General features: G+C 47.8%; 1 protein-coding gene and 1 long non-coding RNA gene across 6 annotated transcripts in view; one reads left to right on the forward strand and one right to left on the reverse strand.

Moving 5' to 3' along the window:
• Nucleotides 1-355: 355 nt before the first annotated feature.
• On the forward strand, nucleotides 356-15196 carry LOC148759176 (uncharacterized). 2 transcript variants are annotated; one of them, XR_016022887.1, is made up of 4 exons: nucleotides 356-1265; nucleotides 1534-1696; nucleotides 7200-7412; nucleotides 11465-15196. It is a non-coding gene; the product is annotated as an uncharacterized LOC148759176 (long non-coding RNA). The 2 variants fall into 2 exon arrangements; XR_016022885.1 differs by having other exon boundaries at nucleotides 358-1696.
• A 3411-nt stretch (nucleotides 15197-18607) lies between these two features.
• The window catches only part of ASB13 (ankyrin repeat and SOCS box containing 13), a 31819-nt gene continuing 28886 nt past the window's right edge, over nucleotides 18608-21540 (reverse strand). For all 4 annotated transcript variants that reach the window (XM_019738269.3, XM_074325038.2, XM_074325040.2 and 1 more), the window contains one exon: nucleotides 18608-20584. In XM_019738269.3, coding sequence (XP_019593828.3) covers nucleotides 20457-20584 — 128 coding nt within the window. In that variant the 3' untranslated portion in view covers nucleotides 18608-20456. The remainder of the gene's footprint in view (nucleotides 20585-21540) is intronic.

The following is a 21540-nucleotide window of genomic DNA, read 5'->3' on the forward strand; positions in this document are numbered from 1 at the left end:
GGAAGGTTTTCTTGGCAGGAGAATAGTCGTGTAGTCTTTAGTGACCCTTTGCCAGCCCTGGGCTGTGTGCAGTGAGTCCCCCTTCCGTGGGGTCCTTCTCGTGCCCTGTCCCTCCCTAAATCAGTCTATCTGGGACACCACAGAACTGGGTTCTCAGGTTATGCACCTTAAACTTAGAGTTACACAGGCGTACTTCACAGGTGCACTTCACAGGTGTTGCATTTTTACAAATGGAAGGCAAGACCCTCCACCAGCAAAAAGATTGCAACTCACTTTATGGTGATAGTCGCTTTATTGCCGTGGTCTGGAACCAAACCCGCAATCTCTCCGAGGTGTGTCTGTGTGTCAGTTATATCTCAATTAAACTGGAAAACTAAGAGCATTTTGCAGGCCCACGCTGGTTGAAATCCCAGCTCTCCCCCTAATAGGTGTGTGACCTTGTGCCTCCATTCCCTCGTTAGCAAACTAAGGATCATAGTAATATCTACCCCAGACAGACAGTCTGAGGATTTAATGAGATAATATGTGTAAAACACTTTCAGCTGCACCTGGCATACTCTAAGACCATAAAATGAGCTGTTATGGTGATCTGTGTCTCCAGTATTTGGCTTTGAAACTGTCTTTGGAAAATTGAATAACAGTGAGCCTGTTGAGAATTTTGGCAGTCGAAACTACAATTATCCCCATGTTCCGGATGAGGAAACCAGACCTCCACAGGCTAAATTACACGCAGAATCGCACAGCTGTACCAAGGGGCCAAGCTCAGGTAGGAGGCCTCTCCAGTTCCCATCACTGAGCCTGGTAGGGAGGAAGGACATGCTGGCCTGAGCCTTACAGAAGGTTTAGTGTTTGGGAAGGGGGACAAAAAGAGGAGCAGCCAAGTCCTGAATGGCTGCGTCCCTGGAGGGTGCAGATGGGCAGAATTAGAGGAGGAGGCCATGTAGGCAAGGACCCTGGCTGGCTCCATCACTCCATACACGCCTGCACTTCTCCACAGCTGTGGGCGGCATCCAAATTTCCTCTTCAGAGGAAGAAGGACCCCTGACCCCGAGGTGGCCAAACGCTCCGTGCAGGCGTGGTAATTGGTCCCAGCTGCAGCGCTGGCCAAGGGTCAAGGGTCCAGCTCCTTGTGGTTTTGTAGCCTGGCGGAGCTGTCACTGAGAGCTGCTGCTATAGCCCGAGCGAATCTCTCCAGCCTGATGTCTGGAACGGCTGTCTATCACTCTAAGAAAGAGCCTGGAACAGAAATGCTGCAATGACAATGAGTGAGTGAGACCTCCCACCTCTTCTGTGGTAAAGGCATAGCCGGGCAGCTATGGTCTGGTTCATGGGCTTTTCCAGCACTGTGCTTAAAAGAGGGGGCCTGCGGGGGTGGCCGGTTGGCTCAGTTGGTTAGAGCGTGGAGCTGGTAGCACCAAGGTTGCCAGTTCGATCCCCGCATGGGCCACTGTGAGCTGTGCCCGCCTTAAAAAAAAAAAAGAAAGAGGTCTTGCCATGTTGGAGGACCCACCCCTCACGCCTCACAAATTGCAGCAGCAGCAACAAGCTGACCCAGGCGTCCAGCTCCTTCCTGACCAGTCAGTGATCACTCACTCCTACCTGTGCACTGCGTCCGTCCCGGCACTGAGCGTATTTCGGTACCTGGACACCATCTCCAAGCCCCAGCTCAGGGCCTGCCCGCTGCCTCCTGGAAAAGGTGAGCAAGGATGGGGGCTCCTTTCCAGAAGAAGGCAGGGGGTTGGGGGGGCCTGGGCCCCTGCTCTGGCCCAGAAAGTGCTGAACTGCGAGGCCTGGGGCAGAGACACATGTGGAGAGAGTTAACAGGGAACCCACAAGCCAGACGCTCTCTGGAGAGGCTGGGGTTGGCTGGAAGGCCAAGGAAGGGGGGCGGAGTACAAAAGAGTCCATGAAAAAGCAGGTCTGACACTTATCCCAGTACCTCCCCTTGAGTCACTGAGTGTAAAGGAGGCTAACCTTCAGCCCTGCTCCTTGGGGACTATCCCCTCCCCGTGCCCCATTCCCACAGCCCCGCCCCCAGTAGAGACCTCTCTCTGAGGCAGGGGGACCCCGCTGAAACAGAGACCTCAGCCCACATGTTGGAACCTCGGCACGTCACTCTTTTAAGTGGTTTGGAAGTGAATCTGGTTCTGGTTTTGAGGCCAAGCTACATTTTTTAACTCCCCCCACCCCTTTCCTGTTTTGTGAGCTTGTTATGACTGGTTTTGGAGCATGGCTTACAGAAGGGGAGAGAATGTGTAGGCTGTGGGAGGTGGCAGTGTCCTAAGAAGGGGAGGGCAGCCTGAAGGGGACCTGGGGGGGCCCTGCCCAGCAGTGGACAGAGGCTCCAGCAGGGTGCCCCTGGCCTAGATGGGGCTACATCCCAAAGGACAAGAGGAAGGGGCAGTAGCCCCAGCATCACCGCCTAGAAAGTGGTTTGGGATTTACAGGGTCGATTGAGTGAGTGGGGAAAAGGGAGAAAATGGATCTGCCATCTCCCAAGGAGGGAACCCTCTCTCAAACACGTGTTGCGTTTTAGATATACTCCTAGCGGAGACGTCCATCCCCTTCGAACTGTTCCTCAGGTGCTTGGGGTGATTGAGGGGTGGCTTCCGAGGCCCACCAGGACGAAAGAAGCACCATGCGTGCCCTTGGCCAGCTCCCAGGGACATGCCTGGTGGTGACCCAGCTCCTAGCCCTTAGAACTATAGGCTGAGTGCCAGGGAGAGGAAGGGTGCTGGGGTGTGCGTTGCTACCAGCATCCCACACTGACCACAGCCCAGGGGAGGCCAAGAATGCTGCCCCAGACCAAACATGAGACAGGAAAAGGCTGGCTCTGAAAAATGGCTAGTTTTGCATCCCCCTTCCCAGAGTTCCAAGGTACTAAGATATGATTTAAAACAAAAAGAAACAACAAAGAGAGGATAGGAAAAAAATAACACCCGCTAATGACCATTATTCATGCTTTCAACAACATTTCTATGGCCTTATTTCACCTCAGCGGCGGGTTAAAAGAATGCCGATTTCTGGGCCCCACCCCAGACCTATGAAATCAATCTCAGGAACAGGGCCTGGAACTCTGTCAGTCAGCACCCCAGTTGGCTTATGGGGGTGCTGCTGCCAGCCCCTGGGCCGGACGCTGGAAACACCAAGATGGTAAATACAAGAGAATTTGCAGTGCCATGAAGGTACTTCAAACAAAAAGCAGCCAATCGATGTGACTCATCACAGTGGGTCTGGGCAAAGCTGAGTGAGAGCCCTTGTTGGAAGGTCTGTTGCCAGAGGAGAGGGTGGAATTTGTGCCCGGAGCTCGGTTCTCCTGGCTTTTCTACATCCCCAGAACTCAGCGGTTCCTCAGGCCTCAGCGACAGGAAGGTGGAAGGTTCTAGTTTTCAGGTGTGGATTGCCTGGAGGCCTGCACCCAGCCAGTCCCCTTCCTCTGACAGGGCCCCAGACACCTCTTTCTCTGCCAACTTCTGAGAGGGAGATGGGAGAAGGCAAAGGTCACATGGACCCCAGGGACACTCCCAACAGGCTGGTGGCCCATGGAAAGGCTTCTTTCTTACAGACAGAGCAAGTGAGAACCAGAGCGGGAAAGTAACCTGTCTAAAGTCACCCAGTCAAGACAATGGAAGAGCAGAAAAAGGAAACGGCCTCTTCTGGGCCCTGGTAGCGTGTGTAGCACACACACCAGCCCTGCTGTATTTCCACCATAATTAAAATTTGAGAGCAGACAGAGCCTGAGAAATCTTTGTAGGCCACCTTGAGTGTTTCTGATAAGGAATGAGGCCCAGGAAGGTGACTCTTTTTCCAGGGCCACACAGCTCGGTGGTGACACTTGAGGTGGGAGCCCAGCTCACCACCCGGATGAACGTTTTCCTGGAACTGCTTTGCCTTTAGTGTCCTGGGATTTATGGGGGGTTACTGAGGATAGCAGGGAGAGAGGGGCCTTCCAGACGAATACCCTGCCCTGGCCCAGGCCTCAGACCTGGGCAGATGTGCAAAACCAGGCCTGGCAGTCCCAGCAGCAGGCTGGTGCTTTGGTGCCCCCATGTGGCCAAACGCTGAAATGCCAGTCTGGGGACCAGTACCGCAGGGGCCGCTTCCCCTGAGCTTGGCCCTACCCGCACCCTTCACCAGCCTGGTGGTTCGTTGGCCAGGGAAGCTGAGGAAGTCTATGTGCATGGAGACTTGGGCCATAAATTTGTACCTCCCACTGGCTGACCATTATTTGGGGGTAAACCCTTGGCTTATTTATGAAAGCTGAGGACATGCAGAGGACCTCGAGCTTCAAGGAGCCTAATGGTGACTTTAAAAAGCCAACCTCAAGAATCTCCCCCTTGGTTCCGTCTTCAGCAGGTACAGAACCCCAAAATGGCCACTCCTCCTGGAGCAGCCCCTTAGCTGCTCATCCCAGCACTGAATTCCCCACTAAGACCCATGGACCCAACATCTCTCCAGGCCCAGTCAGGAGAGTGCCTCGGGCCCATGATACTTTTAAGGACCCATGAAAATGTTTTAACTTTAAGCTCTTTTAAAATGAGAAGGAAATGATGAATATATAATAATGAGTCCAGCCTAGATTAAATTCATCTTTGTACCAACATAGTTGTAAAATGTAATTTTTAAATTTTTTGTAATAGAGGAAGAGACCATGAAATTAAAAGTGCCTAGGGTCAGCCATAGGGTAGGCCCAAAGGCTTGTGTCTCCAGACAGTCTTTATTAAGGGAAAACTGGATTCCCAGAACGAAGGGACCTAATTAGCCCATCCTTGTTTGTTGTCACGGAGGCTGAGGCAGGGCAGACAACTCGGGGAGCATAGTTTGGGCCATGCAGCCAGAAAGGTGGAAGTCATATGCAAAACAGTGGAGGAAAGCGAGATGTTTCGTCTTGAGAGGAGAAAACTCAGAGGGCTGGGCGGACAGACTGTGGGACCCTCGCCACAAATATTGAAGCAGTAGCAAGAGATGAGAAGTCAGCTACACCCTGGTTCCTCTCCACGCACTATCTCTTCCTTAGACTGTAATCTTGAATAAATGGTTTAACCTTTCAGGACCTTCTCTTATTTGAAAAACAGAAGCTAGGACTGCTTCCCCGAAACAGCTACTGTGATGCCCAGCAGATGCTCAGGAAATGGGAGCCGAATAAGCATAACATTCTGGACGGAATGTTTGCGGCCCTCGAAGTTCCTATGTTGAAGTCCTAAGCCCTAATGTGATGGGATTGGAGGTGGGGCCTTTGGGAGGTGATTAGGATGAAGCCATGATGGTGGGGGCCCCCATGGTGGGATTAGTGCCCTTATGAGAAGAGGAAGAGAGACCAGAGCTCTCTCTCTCACCACCATGTGAGGACACAGTGAAAAGGTAGCCATTTGCAAGTCAGGAAGAGGGCCCTCACCGAAAACCAAATCAGCCAGCGCCTTGATCTTGGCCTTCTAAGATGGGTGTCAGGGAGACCCACCAAAGACAAGTGAGAAAGCAGGGATTCAGACCATCATCAGGGGCCACTCCTAAATCCAGGGGAAAGGCTCAAAAGGTGCGTGCTGGTCTTCTCTGGATTCTTAATGCTGACTCAGGGCATCGTCTCATCCTGCCCTTGTCACCATAGACTCAAAAAACTCATTCTGGGAAGGGGTGATGGAAAAGACAATAGAAAGAGACAATTATACTTTAAATCCTAACAGGACATGGGTCTCTTTGGTCTACAAGCTCAGGAACTGCATGCAGCACATGACCATTTGAACGATGGCCCCTTCTCTTCCTGACTCTTTCCTCTCTGGCATTCTCTCCCTTCAATTGTCCATGTTTCTTGATGCATTGCTGTACATGCCTGTCACATTTTGAACTGTGTCCCCCCCACCCATATTCGCACATTGAAACCCCAATCTCCCATGTGACTACATTTGGAGATGGTATGTGGCAGGAGGTGAAGTTAAATGAGGACCAGGAGAGAGTCTGCAGGGTCTCAATGCTCTCATTTAGAAAGACTCACAAAATAAAACAGAGTAAAACCTGGGGCTCAAGGAGAACTCCTGCCTTTTCATAAAATACTTTTGGATGAGGGAGCATTGAAATGAAAGTCAAGAAATGTCATAGGATCTGCTTCCCCAGACCCTCAAACAAGCAGGACGGTCAGTTCCTGGTCCCATCACACACCATCAGTCATGCCCAGGAGGCACAGCAGCCTTCTGCCTCTCCTCTCCTCTATCTGCTAACAATCACTGCTGTGCTAGCAGGACGCAACTCCCTCTCTCTGCTGCCTCTTCTTTGTTGCCCACCTGGAAATTGATGTAGCACTAAAGAAACTCTTGAGGCTGTGTGCGTGTATGTGTGTGTATTTTAATGAGGATAGGAAAAGTTGAGTGGTGTTTTTGCAGAGGTAGGCTGGAGGTTGTACTCTCCTCTAAGTATTTCATAATGAAGAGAAGTTAGAGGTGACCAGAAACTTGCAAACTGGGGAGAGTTTATTGACTGATTAGTTGGAGATTAAAAAAGAAAAAAAGGAGCAGTGGTGGTAGGAGCTACTTACTGTCTGGTCTTCCTTTCTTCCTTAATAAGAGAAAACGTATATTGTTTGGGATGGCAACGTACCCAAACTAAATAATAATAATAATGACAACAATGATAACAAGCACTATATATCCCGGTCTTCTTTGCATACACATGTGGGAGGCCAGTGAGATAGAAACAGAAGCAACCAGATGGGACTCCAGAAAACAAGGCTTATTTAGTTGGCAGTCACACCTTTGTGTCTGCTCCTTCCTTTATCTTCCTGCCTCGAACATGGACATGACTGGAGCTGTAGCAGTCGTCTCGGGAACATGAGGGAAAGGCAAGGAAATTGTAAAAACTTGGCCCTGGCATACTTGAGCTTCTACATCAGAAGTTGGCAAAGTATGGCCCATGAGCCAAATCTGGCCCAGCCCCGGTTTTTTGTAAATAAAGTTTTATTGGAACACAGCCATGCTCATTTATTTATCTGTGGCCTATTTTGTCCTGTCATGACAGAATAGAGCAGTTACAACAGAAGCCATATGTCCCAAAACACTGAAAATACTTACTATCTGGCTCTTACAGAAAAAGTTTGTCAACCTCTGCTCTAAACCACAGACTTATTATGTAAAAATAAGTAATCTTGTATTTAAGACATGAGGTCAGGTTTCTGTTACTCACAGTCTAATTGATATGATAACACATTTCAGGCACTTAGAGTTTACACAAGTATGGAAGCAGGCCCGGATCCAATAGGACTGGTGCCCTCATAAGAAGAGGAAGAGACACGAGAGACGTACTCACAGAGGGACGACCATGTGAGGACACAGTGAGAAGGTGACCAACTGCAAGCCAAGGAGATTGGCCTCAGGAGAAACCGACCCTGCGGACACCTTGATCTCAGACTTCCAGTCTCCAGAACTGTGAGTAAACAAGTGTCTGTTATTTAAGCCACCCAGTCTGTGGTATCTTGTTGATGGCAGCCTGAGCCAGCCAAGACAGTATATAAACATACCACAAGGTGCTTTGGGCTTAGGTGTCCCAGAGAGGTAAATATATTATAGAAAATAGCTTAGCCCTGAGGACAGGGATGTGACAGCCCCTGTTTTCATTCAGATGGTTCCCTGAGTTCAGGCTGCCTCATCTGATCCAGAGATTTTCCTTGATTGTTTTATTTGGGAAGCTGGTATTGACGTGGGAGATGCGAATTCACTTCCTGTAATGTATTCTCTCCAGTCTACAAGAAACAACCCTTTTCTGTTTTAAGGGAGAAAAACACACTGACGAGGCACTGTTTGGAGCTTTCTTTATTCACTTATGCTGCCGTGCCTGAACTATTCAGTTGCCTTGTGTTGGACTTGAGGTTTCTGTCTTCCTTTTAATGCTTGATTTCCTGATATTATGTTATAATATTTTGGAAAATAACATTTTCTTAGCCTCAACTGAGCTCAGCCGGAGAATGTTTCTGCTGCCTCGTCTCCCTCCTCCTTGTGTCAGCATTTGGCCATGTGAAAGAAAATGTGGACTCTGCTCTGCCTGGTGGCCTGTGGGGCTGGAGCTAAGTGTTGGATTAGGAAGAGGGCAGCTGTGTGTTTTGTCCCAAAGGGAAGACAAGAGTAAGAACAGGAAGTCTGGCTCCAAGGACACAAACACTTCTTGGCCCTCATGGCCCTCCTCCTTCCTTCCGCATTATATGTACAGGGGGTACCTAAAAGGCTGGTCCAGACCTTTGACAGGGTGGATTCTCTCAGGCCAGTAGAGATGGGGGAATTTCTAGCAGGAGGTTACACTTGGCACGCTTTGATCCACATGCTGTTCAAGTTGACGAGGGGACTGTGGCAGACTCAGGCGAGCTGTCCACCATGTCCGTGCTTTTATCCTCCCTGTTGTACAGCGACAGGATATTCTCAGCATCCTTGCTTCTAGGTGGGTCCTGTTCTCCCCAATAGGTTGTAAGTGGCAGTAATGCGTGTTACCTCTGGGCTGAGGTAGGTGAGCAAAGAATGTCTCCTCCATATGGTTTCTCTCCCTTGTCTGTGGGCCAAAAGATTCAGAGAATTCCAAGGTCCCAGATGGTCATGAATGCTGGGTCCCTAATGGCAAGGAACAGAGCCCCCCATCAACCCACATTCCCTGTGCCATGAAGGAAAAATCATCTCTTTTATGAAGCCCCTGGGATTTGGGGATGTTTGTTACAGCAGCTGGCCTCTCCTGACAAATACAGAGACTTGAGAATGTAGCATTAGAGAGGGTCCAAATTGAACTCTCCGTCTTTCAGGAAGGAGAGTCCCATTCCTTTTACCCTGAGCAACCCCATTTGCAAGGTGACGGCTCTGGGCTCCGGGTTTTTACAGGAGAGCGTGAAGAACTGGGCTGAGCTGGATATGCCCCCTCTTGGGATGGGCTGTGGATGTTCTGCTTGTTGTATTATCCAACACCAAATAATCCAGAATTAAGAGAGGTGCCCAGGTCACACTACTGTGCTTTTCCTGTCCGGGGTATGAGATCAATCAGAACTCTGAGTACCCTGAAGATGGTGGCCATTCTCACTAGTTGTCCTGGGAGGACATCAAGGGTGCTATTCGGGGTGGGAGACGAGGACCTGGAAGACAAATCTTTGATGGGAACAAACTGTTCCTCTTCTGTCTCGCGTTGGGGCTCCATCCAGATGAACGGGTCAGTAGTAGATACCAGGACGGTGTCCGGGGAGGAGGTGGGTCCATCACCCAGTCACATGGAGGCAACCTGGGAGCGAGAGAAACACTACCCCCAGATTTGCAATAGATTCTCATTGACGTTTTAGCTTGGTCACTCCTGGGCTGGGAGGCATTAAGGAGAGAGGACTGTCCTGTTCTTGGGAGCAAAGAAGACCAGGCAGTAGGGTCTTTATCTCCAGGTCCAGAAAGAGAGTGGCCATGGCGAGAGTCAGTGGCAGTCCCCAGGGAACAGTGACCTTCAGAGAGTTATGGGCAGCACAGGAACACAAGGTGACAGGACAAGAAGAAGGCCAGAATGCAAGGATCTGAAGACCACCTCCCATCCCGCCCTGACCCAGCACCTATGGACCAGGCCCCTGGGAAACACAGAAATTGTGGGGCCACTTTTGGGGAGACTAACTTCCCAAAGTAAAGCTTGCAAAAACTCTCTTACCATCATCATTTGGGTTACATAAAAGTAGAGGAATGTTTCCAGCTTGGCAACAGAACAAAGGACGTGCTCTAGCTATTGGATGCCAGCAAGGACCGTGACCCTGAGCCCCAGTGGGGACAATGGAATTCCTGACTCTGGGAACCTTGGTTCCATTAATGTTACAGTCTGAGTAGAAAGTTAAACAATTAGCACACAGGTAAAATGAAAGCCCCCCCAGCTCTCACTTCCACCAGGTCTGAAGTCTGCGAGTCTTCTTTTCCATTTTGACTTGACCACGTCACTGCTTCTGCCTTCCAACTCCACACAGCAGAGTCAAATTCCTGAGCCTTTCAAGACTTTAAATGCTGGTGGTTGGAGGGACTGTCTTGTAGAGAGATCAATACTGCTCCCCTCTGTCCCAGGCAAGGAGACTACAGGGTGTCAGGCAAGTCACAGTGGCTCCAGGATTTAAGGGAAAATTCTGATTCCCACCCCAGGTATAAGTCTGTCTGGAGGAATCGCCACGTACCAAAGAGAGGCTGCCAGGAGCCCCAAGTTCCCTCTCCACCCTCTGCTATCAAAATGGGCTTTCACTGATAGAATCAGCAGAGAACAAGGGACTTAAACCCACAGGAGTTTGCAGAGCTGGAAGTGCCGCAGCTGGAACCAGGGTGCTAAGTGGACTGAGAGGTGGCTGCTGGTCAACCGGCTCTATCTCTTAACTCCCTTATTTATGTATTTATGTATTTATGTATTTATTTATTTATTTATTGCATTACTATTTTCCTAGAAACTCAGACTTGAATCCCTTGAAACCACCACCACCACCACCACCCAAACATAATCCACGTAGTCACCCAATCCAGTGGATTTTACCTCTGAGTTGGCAGTCATGACCTTCCTCACTCTTCTCCCTCTCATCTCTCATCACTCCCCTCAGCTCCTGAAAGAACCTCTAACAGACCTCATGCCTCCAGTCTCTGCGCATCTTCCTGTCCTGCAGAACACACGTTTCCGATCGATTTCCTCCCTGAGTAAAATTCTTCAGACGGTCCCCTGTCTTCAGGATAGAGTTCCCCTGCCTCCTGGGAACGAACAAGCATTATCTCTGGCCTTGGAGGGGGTACTATTGAAGCCATGTAAAAAGTCCTGGCTGCACTGGGCAGGGGGTGGATCCTGGCTGTACCTTCCTGAGCACCTTCAGAAACAATCCCCAGGTAGCTGCCTTCCTCAGTGTCCACCTGGGAACACGTTACAAGCCCAGATGAGCATTCTGATTTCCTAAGGGGACTAGATGTCCCAGTTTGGGCAAAAGGACCTCCTGAGGAGACAGGGTGCAAACAAGACCTCAGTCTGGCAAATTCCCCAAAGGGAGAGAGACTGTCCCGATCTGCCATGAATTTCGATACAGTCACTTCCCAAGTTATATTTTTATTCTACCACATAGTGTTCCCGTGCCCAAAGATGGTGGCAACTCCTTTCCTTCATCCCATGAAGCTGCTCAGGGGCCAAACGTTACAAAGGGCCTTAATTCACTTGGAAATACAGTCAGCACTCTGTGTCCATGGGTTCCATCCACATCCGCCAATTCAACCAACCTGGGATCATAAACATTCCAACAATTACATTGTTGCTTACGTGTGCTATGTAGCCTACGATGGGTGTCTGTATTGAATGTGTACAGACTTCTTCTTCTCCTGATTATTCCCTAAACAGTACAGTGTAACAACTGTTTATGTAGCATTTACACTGTATTAGATATTATAAATCACCTAGAGATGATTTAAACTATACGGGAAGATGGCATAGGTTACATGCAAATACTCTATGTTGTTTTATTTGATAGTTGAGCATCCTTGGATTTTGATATGTGCAAGGATCCTGGAACCAATCCTCCATGGACACCAAGGGATAACTATAAAAAACTCAAAAGGAAACACAATTAATTGTGGCATGTCCTTAATCACTGCTGAGACAGAGATGTACCTGACAACTTTGGATCTCCTCTGTTCATCAATCATTTCCTTCAGTGATTGGAAGGTCCCGTGGAAATAATGATTCACACCTGGTCTGAGGTAATCAGCCGCCATCTGTCAGCACAAAGTACATACAATTATGGTATTCCATTCCTGAGGTTCAAATGTTTGGCGGCAGCTGGGAATCTAAACAAATGGTGACAGAGAGAAAGACACAATTGTATTCCTTGGCGCCAAGATCTGCAAAGCACATTTCCAGCTGTAGGAACCTGGATCCAACTGAGAAGCCCAGAGTGGAGTCCAAAATAGGAAATGGGCCTGAGCTGTGCCTGGTATCTCGAGACTCCACATCTCCCTAAAATACTAGACTCCAAGGACATTTCATTAAACTGGGGCTGGAAACTAAAAGGAGAGAGCCTGATGAAGAGGGAACTGCAGTGGATGAGAGCCGTGGTCCTCAAAGTGAGGCTCTTCCCTGCACCCCCCCCCCCCAAGCAGTGGCAGTGCCCCACCCCCGACCTTACTAGAAATGCAGATTCTCAGGCCCCACCCCAGACCCACTGAATCAGAACCTGGGAGTGGGGCCCAGCAATCTTTATTCTAACAAGCCCCCCCAGGTGACTCTGAGACACGCTAAAAGTTTGAGAAGCCCTGGAATAGAAGAATAAAAAAGTTCCATGACCACCTTCATCTCCTTCCTGGTAAATCAGGGAGTGGGATTTGATATTTCAGGTCCATCTGATCCTGAGCCCTGGAAATCCTGACCTAGCTGCTCTCCTACATTACCCCCACTACTAAACACACAGCTTAGTAGGCAATAGACTATACTACATAGTTTAGTAAATGCCAAATTTTAAACAACATTCTTGGTTGGCAAATGATGGATTCTAGATTCATGTTCAGTGGGTACCACTGTGTTGAATTCTGATGATCACATTTGTAAAATGCTCCCTTGTGTTAGTCAGGGTTCTCCAGAGAAACAGAACCAATGGGGTGGACACACACACACACACACACACACACACACGATTTATTAAAAGTGACTCACATGATTATGGAGGCTGAGAAGTCCCACATCTGCTGTCTGCAAGCTGGAGAACAAAGAAGCTGGTGGTGTGGTCCAGGCAAACCTGAAAGCCTGAGAAGCAGGGTTGCCAACAGTGTAGGTCCCAGAGACAGGGAACACGGCTCCTCTGGTCTCTTTGTTCTCTGCAGAGGGCCCCCAGCAGGTTACCTGCTGCCCGCCCATCATAGGGAGGACGTTCTGCTTTACTCAGTCCACCAACTCAAATGCGAGTCTTGAAAAAAACACCCTCACAGACACCCCCAGGGTAGTGTTTTACCAGCTACCTGACCCAGTCAAGTGGACATGTAAAATTCACCATCGCACTTCTTTCCCATGGAACCCCTTTCTCCTGACCCATCCTGAGGTATCCTGACCCAGGAATAACTAAGCTATGCCAGGCCAAATTTCCAACGTCGTTCACCCCTAAATTGTTCCCTTTTCATCCAACATTTGCCCAGTAATTTGAGAAACTTATTTTTCTCCCTCTCATTATTCATTTTCTCTCTCACCCTCTTTCCCATTCTTGGCCTCAAACTGGCCTTTCTGGTGACACAGTAGTCGTGGAAGCACACCCAACAGGGACAAGGAACCACCTCCACTTTGAGGTCACGGCCCATGTTACAAACTTCTAAAACCCAAGTAGCAAGATGACGTGCGCAGCTCCATAAAGGTTTCTGCCCTCCTCCTCAACTTCCTCCTGCCTTTTCTCAAGTTCAATGTACATCAAAAGCCTCTATATTTGAAATCATATTTTGCTTTGTTTAGACACTAGTAGATACAGTTATGTCTCTTCACCGTCCCACATCTGGGCTTCCTGCCCATCCCTATGGGAGGTGGCTGGCTGCTCATTCCTGAGTGGTTGTCCTGTCATCCCGAGCCCTCGTGTGTGCAGTTAGCTGTCTGCCTCCTTGCTCGAGGTTTTGTCCCTCTGTGACCAGGGCAAACCCTCACAGAGTACTCTAACCATCACAGGCAATTGATTGGATGTTTCTGGAATGCAAAGGAATATATTGTTGTAGGTTGACCTGGGAATTGGTAACATTTGTTTCCGTGAAGAAATGTGTTCAAATAAGAACCAAAGGCCCCTCTTGGGTCAGTCTCCTTGTTATTAGAAACGTCATTAGGCTTTATCGAGTCTTGGCGATCGGGCTGCCCTGTTTTAGGGCCACACGGACTTGATCGTGGGCTAGGTCAGGTGCTCTGGGGAGGCCTCCCAGCTTTTCAGGTGCACTGCCCTGGGCCTGGCTGTTGCAGATGTGGGGCTTCGGTTTCATGTCATCCAGCCTTTCCAATAATATTGCTCTGATAAGTGCCATATTCATTCAAAGCAGTGTCCTGTTACATCCAGGCTGTTCTGAATGGAAAGTTCCTGTCCCTACAGAACTTTGGCTGGTATTCCCTCAGGTGATGTCACAAAGGGCAGTCACAGACTTGGTAAGCCCAACAACATGGCCTGGTCCCCCACCCTCCACTTGCTCTCCAGCATTCTCTCTTCCTTTCCCTTCCTCGGTGCCTCTATCCTCTCCCTTTGCTGCCCCTCTTATCCCATTGCCACTTGGCAATTATGTGGAACTCAATCATGTTTTTGCTGTATTTCTTTTTTTTTTTTTGGCTTCAAACAACACAAATTTATTATCGTACAGTTCCATAGATCAGGAATCTGACACACATCTCACTAGGCTAACATCCAGGTCTTGGGAGGGCCGTGTTTCTCTCTGGAGGCTCCAGGAAGAATCCATTTCCTTGCCCTTTCCTGCTGTATTTCTTAAATAAAATTTTACACTCTGCTTTTTTAAAAAAAAGAAGCAAGGGTCTCCTTGACTCCCCCAAAGAAAAGAAAAACTAATGATTAACCCTTTGGAGGTGGCTTGTGATGGATTTTATTCTATGGCTCAGTTTATTGAATTTTTTTAAAGCACCCACCTGTGTTCTGCAAGGTGTGGATTCCCACAGGGTGGAGGGCAAAATCTCCATGCTGCTTAAATGGTCAGATCTGGCCCTTTGTAGAGCTCCCTTCCAATGTTTTGGGAACCATAAGCATAAGAAGGGGTTACAGTAAACTCTTTAGACATGCAGAATGCCACATCCTTAACCTGAGCTCTCTTGTTTCTGTGCCAATAACCCACATCGTCACAAAGCTTTGTAAACTACACGGCGCTGTGAATATAAAAATAAGGTTTTTGTATTACACAGTTGCATTTATTAAACCTGAGACTTGAGAAGCAGAGTCAAGGTCATCTCTGCTCTCCTTCTCTCCCAAGAGCAGAGGTAGCTCTTCCTTCCTGTTTGTTGCTACATTTCTAGATGCAGCATTTGTTCCTGTGTCTGCTCCCTGAGAAACAGTGAGATCCTTCAGGGCCAAGATTTGTGTTTATAGATTTTTTTGTATCCTTCGTGCCCAGCAGAGAACCTAAAATAGAACAAGTGCTTTAAAAAGGAAGAAGAAAAAAAGAAAAACAGAATGGATGGAAGGATGGATGGATGGATGGATGGATGGATGGATGGATGGATGGATGAAAGGATGGATGGATGGATAAAGTGGACCAACAAGTAAGTGAATGTCCTTGCTTCTTGTTTTACCTAACAAACTGCTGTCTCTAAAACGGTAGAATGAGCCTCAGGATTCAGAGTAACACCAAGAAGCAATGGGAGTGTTCTTGCTGATCACATACAAAGCAGAGAACTAAACTAATTATACATCCTGGCTCAGAGTTCTGCTGCAAATTCTCTTTCAGCTCTGAAGTCTGTGGTTCACCAGAACCACACACCTGGAGACCAGCTGCTGGAAAGTAAAATTTTATATAAATAAATGTGTGTGTGTGTGTGTGTGTGGGGGGGGGGAGAGAGAGAGAGAGAGAGAGAGAGAGAGAGAGAGAGAGAGAGAGACCAGTCATGAATCTTTATGGTTTTGAGACATTCGGCTTTTAGGAGGCATCCTGTTTTGATTGGACCAACTTAAGACATATTTTCATTCAAATTGCCAAAGATCACAAGACTTTAACGCCAACAAAATTGGGGCCTAGCTGTCAAGACCATGTGGTACCAACACTGAGAAAAGACTCCAAGCTCTGGAAGTACTTTCCAGGCCATTATAGGGAGAACAGTAAATGCCCCAGCACTGCCCAGATGGTGGGAGACCTGAGCAGAGCCCGCTCCACCCTGGCGATCCCATCCCAGTTTAGTCAATAAGCAGCACAGCTGCTCACAACATGAGGAAGCTTGCAGGCTTTGTACTCGGAGCCAGTTATAGGGTCATTTTCATGAATAAAGTAACTCAGCTGCTTGCAAGTAAAGAGGGTTGCCTCCTGGAAAGAAAGCATGAACAGTAGTTCTAACAAAGCAGCCCAGGGGAGGAAATGGGCATGCAAAGCATTCTTTTTTGTCCCAAACAACTTCAAAGCTTTGTGCAGACTCATCTAGAAGTATGGATTGGTTATCACATGTGGCATTTCTGCGCAAGTATCAGCGAGGGAAGGAGCAGGGAGGAGACTCCATTTCCTTCCCTGGAGACTGGAGGGGACCCCGAGATGATAGAGGATGACAGTAGGCACTGCAGGGAGACCCACTTCTTCCCTATACCTCTGTCCCCCGCCCGCAGAGAGCAGGCAGTACCCAGGAACGAGGCTGTGTTTTCCTGCTGTGACGTGGTTCCCCAATTTAGAGGAACTGGTTCTGTTCTCTCCAAAGGGTAGGATTTGAAGCTGGGGACTTGGCCCAGAGGTACATGGAGAAGGTTCACAGTCATGTAGGGAGTGACCCATGCCAAAGCAGGACAGGCTAACCAGAGAGAGGGAAAAGGGACCTTACCAGACACTTCCTTGCAAGTGAGATGCGGGTAGGCCCCGTGAGCCACACAGCACACTCAGAGCTTTTAAAATCTAGTTTATCTAAGAAAGTAGCTGCAACCTGTTTTCTCATCTGAAAATGAGGTTGGTCAAAAAAAAAAGCATCAGCACCTATTGTGGCATATGAGATCTTATATGCCACAATACAACTTTGTAGCCAATAGGAAGCGGAAAGGTACTCATCAACAGAATCCAGCTTATAATTACCACACAGATCTCTTCCTCCTTCCTCAAAGACATTTCTGCCCTTGTCTCTCTACAGTGCATTAAATTTTTATTATGAAAAAAGTAAATACCGAAACACATGGAGAATGACACCCATGTATGTATTCACTACCCACCATGAACAAACAGCAGCATTCTTCATATTTGCTTCATATCTTTTTCTAAGAAATGAAATATCACAGAGAGTTCAAGTTCCCTTTGTTCCTGTCCAAGTTACATGTCCCTTCTTCACCCAGAGGTAAGCACAGGTGGCGCTAGTGTGTGTGTGCCATGATTTTATGCATTTGTACCCTCATCATTTATCTCCAGATACTTACAATGTTTTGTATTTCAATTTACACACATAGGTTCATACTGAACATAAATAGGTTGGCAACTTTTTTTCTGCTGTTATACTTTTTAGATCTATTTCATGTTAACACATATGACTCTATAATTCATCTTAACTTTTGTAGAGTGTAGGCATCATACAAATATATTCTACAACTCCTCCGCTACGGATGGGGTCTTTTACTACTATGAAATGGCTGTAAACCTCCTCACATTCTCTTTATGATGTCTGAGAGTTTCTTTAAGCTATGTTTGTAAAAATAGACGTACTGGGCACATGTGCTATGCACTTTTAATGGCACTAGATATCATCTAATAGCTCTCCAAAATGCACACATCAATTTATATCCCATTAGCAGTACATGAGTTCCCATTTGCCCACGTGGTCCACCACCATGAAGGAACTGTCAGACCTGCTAATGTTCCTCAAGCTGATTGTATGTGATGGTATAATTTTCTTGAATTAAATCTTCACTAATTTGCATTTCCCTGATCATGACTGACCAGGCTTTCCTGTCAGGCGACATTTGAAGTTTCCTCTTTTGTACATTTCTTCTTCATAGTCTTGGCCTGTTTTTGTGTTTGTTTTTTTCTATCGGGCTGTTAATCTTTTACGTAATGATTTATAGAAGATCTTTATATAGTTTGATTACCAATCATTTGTTATCTATGTTGCAAATGTCTTCTCTAAATCTGTCGGCTGCATATTGGGTTTTTAAATGTAAATGAAGTGGTCTTCTGAATATATTCCTCCTGAAATAGGTGGTACTACCCCAAAGTCTGAAGGGAGTCATTACACAGCTATGAAATCTGCAAACACCAACACGGCCATAGTCCAGTTATTACCATGTAACTTTTACATTTAGGGAGCACTTTATTTTTTACAAGGCATCTTTTTTTTTTTTTTTTTTAATTGGGGAATATTGGGGAACAGTGTATTTTTCCAGGACCCCTCAGCTCCATGTCAAGTCATTGTTTTTCAGTTTAGTTGTGGAGGGCGCAGCTCCCTGGCCCCTGTGTTGTTAAGACCTTGCACTCTAATCAACAGCCATCCAGCCGCCCTGCAAGGCATCTTTTAATCACCTAATTTCAGCCTCAGATAGCGTCTGAGGCCAGCAGGGCCTCATTTCTCATCTGTAAGATTCAGAAGTTGATCATCAGCGTCTTCTTAATGAGAAAAGTCTGACCTTTTGTCCCTCTTCTGCAGCTGGGGAGACGCAGGCACAGAGGAGGAGAGGAGAGTCACACCCCTCCTAAGGGTACAGGTGGGTTATTTGTCCATTACAGCTCCATAAAGCTGGGGGAGAAAGGTACAGGAGGCCCTACAATCTCAGGCATCTGATCCTTTGGAGGTTTCTCTCCACATGAGTGGCACTGAAATCAGCATGAGGGGACAAGGAGAAAGGCAGGAAGATGGCAGCCTGAGACAGGCACGCTCCCTCACTTGACCTTACAAAATATGGGGAAGATGACAGCGGCCCCTTTGGACTTACACAGGATGAAGGCCCTCTAGTGTTCCTGCTCCCAACAAGAACACACAGATGGACTCTAGTCAACACCTTTTATTGAGTTGCCAGGACGGGGCCAGATTCTTCATTGCACACCTGCTTGTGGAAATGTTACCAGCTCGTTGCTAGAAGCAAGTTTCTGTTACAAAGTTGAAAGGGCAGAATGCAATGCTTTTTTTTTTTCCTTGTTACTAGCACATACAAAAACACTGATTTACCCAGAACTTGTACCTAAGACTGTAACCAAACGGGAGTGGCTCTTATTCTCAGCATTCATTGACATAACAATGGCTGCAACAGTGAGATGGAAGGAAAATACCTGTGCAGCCAGCATGAAACTTTCCATTGGGTCTCGGGCCACACCCAAGTAGCTCTGTGCAGACACCTCTGGTCATGTAGCACACTTGGCATTACCTTGGAGAATTCAAGCCCATTCTATTCCACTCTGGGAGAAGGTGGCTGAGGCAGACCTGGGAGAATGCGGCGATGTCCACATTTGTGGGGACACTGGCTTTGGGTATGATCCACAACAGTGTTCACAAGTGGTGCCTTTTCTGTTTCTGAGAAACCAAATATACATGAACTAATTATGCAAAGTCCCCTAGTTTGACTCACTGGTTTTTGGTTGGTTTGTTTGTTTAATGACAAAACAATCTTAGGCAGACAAATGCAGTCAGAATAGACTTAATAGTTCATCTCATGGTTTATAGAACTACTTGTTTCTGTTACTATGGGAACAGATTGTGAAACACTGTTTTTCCCTGCATTGGGTAATGAGTCAGATTCCTATCCAGTTCAAAGCACCGAGGCAGCACCTTAAGCGTGATAGATGTTCCATATGTACCTGTAAAATGCATAGATCAGTGGCTGATAGCATCCACTGGCTACTGGCAACCTATTCTACCAATTTCAGAGCTTCAAGGAGCTGGCAAAATTTAGGGTGGGAAAGAATTCATTTGGCAACCCAAAAAAACATGAAAAATAATCTCTACAGTATTTCCAGTCGTTCACATTGGAAATGATGGCTCATGGGCACATGTGCTAACATGCCTTCACATTACCTTTTGTTTTAAAGACTCATTAACAAAATGTATGTTACAGCCTATATATATCTTCTAAAAGTTTCTTATGCCCAACATAAACTTTTTTGAGAGTTGAGACCTAAAACTGAAGGAAAACTTCCTACGAAACACTGTGCTGGTTGTGGGGGAAAGAAGAGCGTGAGCCTTCCCCCACCAGAACCATACAAAGCCCCTGAGTGATGAGTACACCTGGGCACAGGTAGGCCTTGGAAGGTGCCCACCATGACTCCAGGAAACAGCATCCAAGTGGCAGGATGATGCCCCCAATGAAGCCATCCTGGGCCACATGGTCAGGACCTCCCTACCCGAGGCACAGGCTCTGCCCTTTGAACCCCCAGGGTCACACTGGTACTGACTGGACCAGAGATGGTGCTGAGCTCCTGGGCCTCCCAGGCCTGTGGAAATCAACCACAATGCCCTGGACCCCCAGCCCTGCCTGGCCTTCCCTTGTGCTCCCGGAAGAGTCCTTCCTGAGAGTCCCTCTGAGAAAGGTCAATAAAAGAGGACAGTTGGACATCTGGGGACACCAGAGTTAGAGCAAAGTCCTAGGAGAGCCAGCACAGGGCCACGTCCCCAGCAGAAGCCATGGTGGTGCCTTCCCAGTGCCTTGGAAATATTCTCCAAGAGCCTGCAGAGAAGACGAAACAAAACGGCCAACAGGGACTCAGGGAACTTTTCTATCTACAGCAATTGAGGGCTTCAGACAAACAACACTGGGCTCGTTTGTCCTTGCAAACCACGCTGTTCATTTGCAAGGCGAGCAGCTAGGATTCCACCAGCCTGCTCCCGCCTCCGGTGCCTGCAGCTCAGTTGTAGGAAAGGTAATCGATGAGCCGAGAAGGGATGTTCAACTTGGCGATTTTCTCCAGCCCTCTGACGCCGGTGGCCCTCCTCAAGCTCACCCTGCAGAGCTGTGACAGTGTCAGAGGTGTCTCTGAAAACAAGGGAACAGGAAGCACATGACGCTAGCGTAACAGAAGTGAACACAGATTAACATCCTTCAACTGAAACCACCACAAGGTGGGACTGGAAATGCCTCCCTTTTCTGGAAATAGGACGTGTCCTGCGTGCCTTCCCTAGAAGGCTACTAGGAAGGACAGCCTGGGAGAGGAAACAAGAGCCGGAAATGGAATTTCGGTGATGTCCACGGGCATTTCATTTTGGGGGGGTTTTGTGGCATTTTGCTCTTTTTGTTTTTCATGATTCTCTCCCCCCTGCCATAATGTTATAACCTAGCACAAGGATTTGTCAGCAAAGCAGTAATCTACAATAGTAGGCTTGTTTGTCGAACTTCCAGACAAATGAGGGACAGCGTGAAGGTTAGTGTCAGGCAGGTGCTGGCTGCCAGCAGCTGCCGTTCCAGGCCGCAGGCTCTGTTCTCACTACTGAGTGCCGCAGGGGCAGGGGGACCCCCAGAACTGACGCACATTACAAAACAGCTCCCGCAGACAAACAGTACGCAATGCCTGTCCTAGTGACAGAGGCTCAGGACCTCAGAAGCCCGGAGCACTGGCTCAGGAATGCGGACAAACCAGGGCCAGAGATGGAAGATGCCTGGAGGCCCCTGGCAGCTGAGGCTCAGGAACGTTTGCAAAACAGAGCCTGGCTTCAAGGACCTGCCTTTTAGAATGATCTGTGTTTGACAAAAATATAAATTAACCAGAGTATTCTCACTTTATGAAAATGTTTGAAATAAAAAGTTCTTTGCAAGGAAAAAAAAGTTACTGGTGAAATTCATTTTCCCATGTTACTCCCTCCTCCTCCCCCCAATTATTTGGAAAAGAAACATCATCTTCCAGGAAATGTTGACCCAACAGGTATGGATGGAATTGGTCCCTAAGTTTATAATGGATTTTGGTTGGGTAGTTAGGGCTGGCAAAAATTGGAATA

Source organism: Rhinolophus sinicus, chromosome 1 (genome assembly GCF_057876585.1).
Source record: "Rhinolophus sinicus isolate RSI-liver-muscle chromosome 1, RSI-T2T, whole genome shotgun sequence".
In the NCBI taxonomy this organism is placed as follows: domain Eukaryota; kingdom Metazoa; phylum Chordata; class Mammalia; order Chiroptera; family Rhinolophidae; genus Rhinolophus; species Rhinolophus sinicus.